The sequence below is a fragment of the Sinocyclocheilus grahami genome, unplaced genomic scaffold (assembly GCF_001515645.1).
Source record: "Sinocyclocheilus grahami isolate Dianchi unplaced genomic scaffold, SAMN03320097.WGS_v1.1 scaffold164.1, whole genome shotgun sequence".
In the NCBI taxonomy this organism is placed as follows: Eukaryota; Metazoa; Chordata; class Actinopteri; order Cypriniformes; family Cyprinidae; genus Sinocyclocheilus; species Sinocyclocheilus grahami.
In genome coordinates this window covers 264,567-271,682 of record NW_015505343.1, presented here as the reverse complement: position 1 = coordinate 271,682, position 7,116 = coordinate 264,567, and the positions used below count along the sequence as shown (strand labels likewise).

At 36.2% G+C, this 7,116-nt stretch overlaps 1 protein-coding gene across 1 annotated transcript in view; it reads left to right on the top strand.

Moving 5' to 3' along the window:
- pard3aa (par-3 family cell polarity regulator alpha, a) overlaps positions 1 to 7,116 on the top strand; it is a 515,464-nt gene that overhangs the window by 402,979 nt on the left and 105,369 nt on the right. Inside the window, exon 19 of the mRNA XM_016282712.1 lies at positions 526 to 654. Within this exon, the coding sequence (XP_016138198.1) occupies positions 526 to 654 (129 nt within the window). The remainder of the gene's footprint in view (positions 1 to 525; positions 655 to 7,116) is intronic.

Genomic DNA, 7,116 nt, shown 5'->3' with positions numbered 1-7,116 from the left:
AGACAGATAGACAGATAGATAGATAGATAGATAGATAGATAGATAGATAGATAGATAGATAGATAGATAGATAGATAGATAGATAAATATACAGACAGACAGACAGGAGATGTATGGATGGATTTATTTATTTATTTATTGTTTACTGGTGAAATAAGTTGGAATTGATTCCATAAAGCTGCACTGTTGCTCAATTTCCAGTTTTATTATTATAGCTTTATTATTGACAGGCGTTTCTAGTGCAACTTTATTTCAATGCATTTAGAAACATGCATAAAGAAGTGTTATATAAGATACCTGCTACTTCTTATTAAAGATAAGATGATACTTTTTATATTGCAGTCTTTTTGTGGAAATGTGAAGGGATATGTTGTCATACCTGGTCGTTCCTCTCCTTGACATGTCAAATATTCTGACAGTTTAATTTCCTTTAGGTATGTCAGTGCTCTTATTGAAAAAAAGAAACCACCTTAAACACAAACAGTCCGTCTGAATTCATCCCACACTCTGTCTCCACTGACACAGGTTCAGCAAAAATCGCAAAGACGAGAGGCAAGGGGACAAGATGGAGCGGAAGGGGTCCAGCAAGAGCAAGATGAAGGAAGCTCAGGCCACTGAGGAGGAGACGCAGAGAATGAGGCTGGAGCAGGAGAGGTGAGCGGCTGCGTCCCGATCCCCGTAAAAGCCTCGCAATTAACCACCGCTGCCCAGGAAATTAGCAAACTGTCTAATTAAGTAAATGGGGTCCGGGGAGGTAAAAGTTCTGGGAAAGCTCTTAGATGTCATTGGTGTAAACGGTTGAGAGCTTTTATAACAGTACATTAAATTGATCACGTATGGATTGTTTGTTTCTTTTGTGCTTCTGAAGGGAAGGAACCAACCTGATAATGGAGTTTTTTTGGGCTGCGGACTAAATGGAGGCCCTTAGTGAGGGACTGAATGAAAGGGATGGTGTTTTGTTTTGTTTTTTAGTTACTCTCATTTTGGCTTCCTGTCTCTCAAATAATTAGCAATGTTGTTTCTAGGCAGATGTTCTTTTCCCTCTCACAAAGATGGGTAACAGCATAGCAGCAATTGTAAATAGAAATATGGGTTTATATATAATATAATATCAATATGAAGTAGCACAACTGTTGTCAACATTAATAATAATCAGAAATGTTTCTTGAGCAGCAAAGCAGCATATTATACTGATTTCTGAAGATCATGTGACACTGAAGACTGGAGTTATGATGCTGAAAATTCAGCTTTGAATTATTTGAATTAATACATTATATTTCAAAATATATTCACATAGAAAATAGCTATTTTAAATTCTAATACATTTTCACAAAATTGCTATATTTACTGTGTTTTTGATGAAGTAAATCAAACCTTTATGAGCATAAAAAGATTATAAATAAATAAATAAAACTTTTGACCAGTAGTGTATATTCATATGTACAATAGTGGCCAAAAGTAATGTCCAGAGAGGATATTTCTTAATATTTGCTGTTAATGACCTTACAAGATAAAAAAAATAAAAAAAATAATAATAATAATAAAATAATAATAATTATTATTATTTTCTTCTAAAATATGTATTATTTTGTTGTGCTGTCAAACGATTAATCACATCCAAAATAAATGTTTTTGTTTGCATAATATATGTGTTCTGTGTATATTTATTATGTGTGTATATATAAATACACAAACATACAGTATATATTTTGAAAATATTTAAATGTATTTACATGTCTATATTTATATTAATATAATTTATATTATAAATAAATATATTTAATATATAAAATAACATATTTTTCTGAAATATATACATGCACGTGTGTGTATTTATATATACATAATAAATATACACAGTATACATACAGTACATATATTATGTAAACAAAAACTTTTATTTTGGATGCGATTAATCACGATTAATCGTTACACAGGGCTAATTATTTTACTATGTACAAAATGTGAGAAAAGCAACAAGCTCGCAGGAAATAAAGCATACACTGAATACAAGAATATACTTAATATTTAATTGATTCTCCTTGTTTTTGATTACAGAAGCCATTTTCCAGGGCAGTACTCAATACGTTTTGTGTGTGATGTGTGTGTTTATTTTTTTATGTTTTTATTTATTTCTTTTTATGGCAGAATTAGTTTCATCACATTATTACAAATGAAACAACTGAGCACATACGTTAGATTTACGCTCCAAGCACAACTATGCAATATGCTTATAACATCCTTAATAATAAAATGTTTGAATAAAGAGCAAAGATTCCTTTTCCTAGGCTGGACATCACTTTCAGCCAATACACTGTATATGTTAAAGGGGTCATCGGATGCAAAATTCACTTTTGTTGTTGTTTGAACATAAATGTGTGTTGGCAGTGTGTGTACATATTAATATAATTTATATTATAAATAAATATATTTAATATATAAAATAACATATTTTTCTGAAATATATACATGCACGTGTGTGTATTTATATATACATAATAAATATACACAGTATACATACAGTACATATATTATGTAAACAAAAACTTTTATTTTGGATGCGATTAATCACGATTAATCGTTACACAGGGCTAATTATTTTACTATGTACAAAATGTGAGAAAAGCAACAAGCTCGCAGGAAATAAAGCATACACTGAATACAAGAATATACTTAATATTTAATTGATTCTCCTTGTTTTTGATTACAGAAGCCATTTTCCAGGGCAGTACTCAATACGTTTTGTGTGTGATGTGTGTGTTTATTTTTTTATGTTTTTATTTATTTCTTTTTATGGCAGAATTAGTTTCATCACATTATTACCAATGAAACAACTGAGCACATACGTTAGATTTACGCTCCAAGCACAACTATGCAATATGCTTATAACATCCTTAATAATAAAATGTTTGAATAAAGAGCAAAGATTCCTTTTCCTAGGCTGGACATCACTTTCAGCCAATACACTGTATATGTTAAAGGGGTCATCGGATGCAAAATTCACTTTTGTTGTTGTTTGAACATAAATGTGTGTTGGCAGTGTGTGTACACATCCATCCTATAATGATAAAAATCCACCCGTTTTAAAATCCCCTTTCTCAAATCAGGCTGTTCTGAGGTTCTTGTCAGAATGACGTAGTTCTGTACAGGCCCCTCCCACGATAGTTGATTGACAAGGCCGTCTTACCTTAGACCTGCCCTGAGTGAGGTGTCAGCAGTCCACCATTGTGTCGACTCCGGTGCAGAATGTCTCCGATTAAGCGATTGAGGTGTTTTGTTGTTGGATGTAATAATGAACATAGCAGTCGTCATTTACTCCCGACATCTGAACCGCTGAAGACGCAGAGGATTAACGTTACTTTCGTTTTGATGTGAATGCGCTGATCCCCGATCTGCCTAAATGCGTCTATGTTTGCGCCAATCATTCGTGATCCAGCTTCATCTACAGAAGAAGTAAGTATAAGGGTTTTTTATGAATCTTTGCAAATCGCCTTTCCTAATAACGTGCTAGTTAGCAAGTTCCGTGGCTAAAGTAAACGGTATCATGAGAACGGCTCGTCACCCACGGAAGAGAGGGGCGGGGTCAGCAGAGCTCATTAGCATTTAAAGCAACATGGACTAGAACGGCGTGCTGAAAACAGTTGATTTTGACTGGGTAAAAAGGGTGTTTTTTACACACCATTTGAGAAATTTGAACCAAAGTAAGTTATAGACTTTTCATTACTTGTGGAAAATGGGCGTCTGATGACCCCTTTAAAAAGAAAAGAAAAAAAGATGCCCTTAAAATGTATGTTTGGACCGGCCTTCACACTATACAGCCATAAAACAAACAAACTTTGTTGTCAAGCCTTTGTTGATGATGCTGCATAATTGAAATGTAACAATAGGCACAATGCCGTCTTTAGCAGAAGCATCGCTGAAGCCCTGCGATGACAATAAGCCTGCGTCCACTCAAAGCAACATCTGAACTCCATTTCTAAGCGCTTGTCTTGTCTCTGACACTCTCCACTATGGGCTGGGAATCAGGCTTTGGCTGCGGGCCCAACACATTGCCAGCTCTGCCCCAAACACAGCAGGCTTTCCTGGGCCCCGCTCATTTACGTCTACCACCTCGGGCCCTCAGAGGCAGGAAAGCCGGCAGCAACGCAGGGAGATAAGTGTTGGCCGGCTGCACGGCGTTCGCTAAACCCTGCTCGCGTTTTGTCCATATTTGTTTTTGAAAGGTTTTCATATTTCCCACGTTGCCCTTTTCGGTATTGTTAAGTTACTATGCGCTGCTCCTTTTTTTCTGGTTATCTTTCTTTTTCCTTTTCTCACCTCTGCCGTTTTTCTGCAGAGTTGATCGTAGGGAATCCTTGAGGGAAATCGGTCTGTTATAATAATAATCTGCCGCCACGTGGTGATGCGATATTCAAAGTCTCTCACCAGGGAGACTGACAGCTAGGAAAATCAATTACTGCCTTATTTTTAGGGATGTTATTACACGCCGCGCTACAGGTTACACAGTCGTGTGTGTGTTTGTGTGTGTGAGCAAGCAGGGGCTTTGATTGATTATATGAGGCTCGGGACAAGGCCATTTCTACACACTTATGAAATTATAGATCAGGTGGTAGGTGCCGCTGATGGCTATTGGAGGCGATGTATCCAGCAGCGCTAAAACAAGCTGCGGGGCTCCGGGAAGAAGAAGACATGAGATGGGCTGCGGCCAAACCCAGCCCTCTCCTGACACGACCGATCGTTAATTCGATTTGACGTTTTGACAGGGGCTTTTAGTGATGCAGAAGCAGAAGGCAGCACAAAGGTTGGCTAGATTAATTTTCATAACGTGCCACCATTAGCCTATCTATTTCTGGCAGGGAGGGCACAGCCCACTTTTTAGCGCACCTGACCCTCAAGGATGTTTATGAAATTCATCTATGACTCAGAAGCACTGGCTTTAGCGCTGGCGTATGTAAGCTGGATGACTTAATTCTTCCAGAATCATTTTCTGCTGTTAGTTTTAGTCTTAACTGGCATGGTATTAAAGGAATAATACACAATAGTACACATATGAATTATGTCATCATTTCCTCAACATAAAAAAAAACAAAACACCTTTAAGTAGATTTCCTGCTCTGCAAAAATCATATTTACCTCTGGTTCTCTAAAAAGCTCAGAAAAAGACCAAACATCTCCATAAAAGTAGGTGGTATGATGCAACCCTTGCTCTGTGCTGAAAATCTTTTACCTAATTTGGTGTTCCCAGTCAAAAATAATCGGTCTTGTTTGTAAATTTCTCATTTTGCTGTATTATCCCCAAATCTTGGGTTGCGTATATTTGTGTTAACTCGTTTTCTTTCTGTTAGCACAGGTTTTGTATTTCTTAGTTTAGAGCTGACTGATCGTAGGCCTTATTGATCTGAGCTTATCCACCTCAGTTTTTGATTGAAAAAAAAACAAAAAAAAAACAATGAGGCCAACGATCAATTATTTCCAAAGAAAATAAATATATTTTTTTGACTGTTTGATTGATTTTTGGTGAAGTTGTTAAACCCTGTGTGGGCAAAGTCAGTAAGTTTTAGTCCAATGCTATAACATAAACTAGCATTTTCAGAAAAAAGAAAATCCTCTCCAGGTCAAAATGACTTGAACACAATATGAGGGTTCAGTGGTATATTTTCAAGTTTGAAGCCAAACAGCTGTTCATGAGGAATAGTCCTTTTTTATTTTTTTGGTTAAATATCTGAATATCTCCTCTGCTCTACAAACTTTGCACTTCCAACTATTCAAACTTGGCGCTTTTTGTTTGATTACAAGCTGTGTGAAAATGTCTTAATGCATCTGAATAGAATATGCACATGGCATCCTTGTTTGTCTTTTTCTGAGCGCCGTTTACAAGCTCATTGGAACAAAACTGTGCCTGTGCCAGAATTTTCTGGGGGAAAAAATAAATTACATTGCATCTTCCACGTTTCATAGGGCTTTCTAAGTCAAATGTCCTGTGGGTTCCGCTAAATGCATGTTTTTCCCGAAATGTTCCCAGAAACAGATAAATTATATGTTTGCTGTACATATCACGTCAGTTCAGAAATTAAATGTCTGGTGGGTGGCACTATATCACGTTCGGAATTAATGTAGCACCTACACTAAACCCTACGATAAACCTAACCGATATTGTTAACAAAAGCAAACTTGAGGTAAAAACACATTTGCTCAAGTAGCCATGCCATCTTATTTGGCTTCTTTGAGTCTTTGAGCTCTTGTATCATGACTTGTGTTTTACGGAACTAAAATCTAAGTGCTCCATATCGCAGGTGCAATGCTGCACCAGGTGCAGTTTACTGTGTAAAAAAAGGCATACATATGGCTCTGGTTATGTGATGCATACATCAAATGTATTGGTTTACAAATCATGTACTACAGCAAAAGTGTTTTGAGCTCATAACATAGTATTTCGCAAGGAACTGTGTGAAAACAAGTCTTTATTAATAAATAATCTGAAAAGGAATAAAAGTTGTTGGTTTTACTTCCGCTAGTGTTCAATTTAGCTGCAAACTGCAGTGAATTGCATGCACAACATTTTGGTATGTTTTTGAAGTTTTGATAAAATGTAGGCACAGTAGAGGCACAGTTTTCCAGTGAGCCTACACTCTAAAAAAACGCTGGGTTGTTTCAACCCAACTTTGGGTCAAATATGGACTAACCCAACTGTTAAATGTTTACATTAAATGTTTAACTCAAAAGTTGGGTTAGTCCATATTTGACCCAAAGTTGGGTTGAAACAACCCAGCGTTTTTTTAGAGTGTACAGTATATGTTGCCCATTTATATTCCATTTAACAAAGAAGTCATAATTGGAAGAATTTTAATTTAGTTTTTGTGTACAACTACTTGCATACATACAGTGGCCCCAAAAAGCATTTGGGCACCCTGTGCACTCTTAAAAATGTATGAATGTCATTTCACTAGATAACAAAATATCCAGCCAAGTGCCATTTATTTTAATGACAAATAGCACAAGCACACTTTTTCAAGGACAAATTTAAGTTTGAAATAAAATAACAGTAGATTGATTGTCAATCACTAGTGTAACGTGGTTACTGTGCTACGGCACATCTGTGAACATGAGGACCAGATG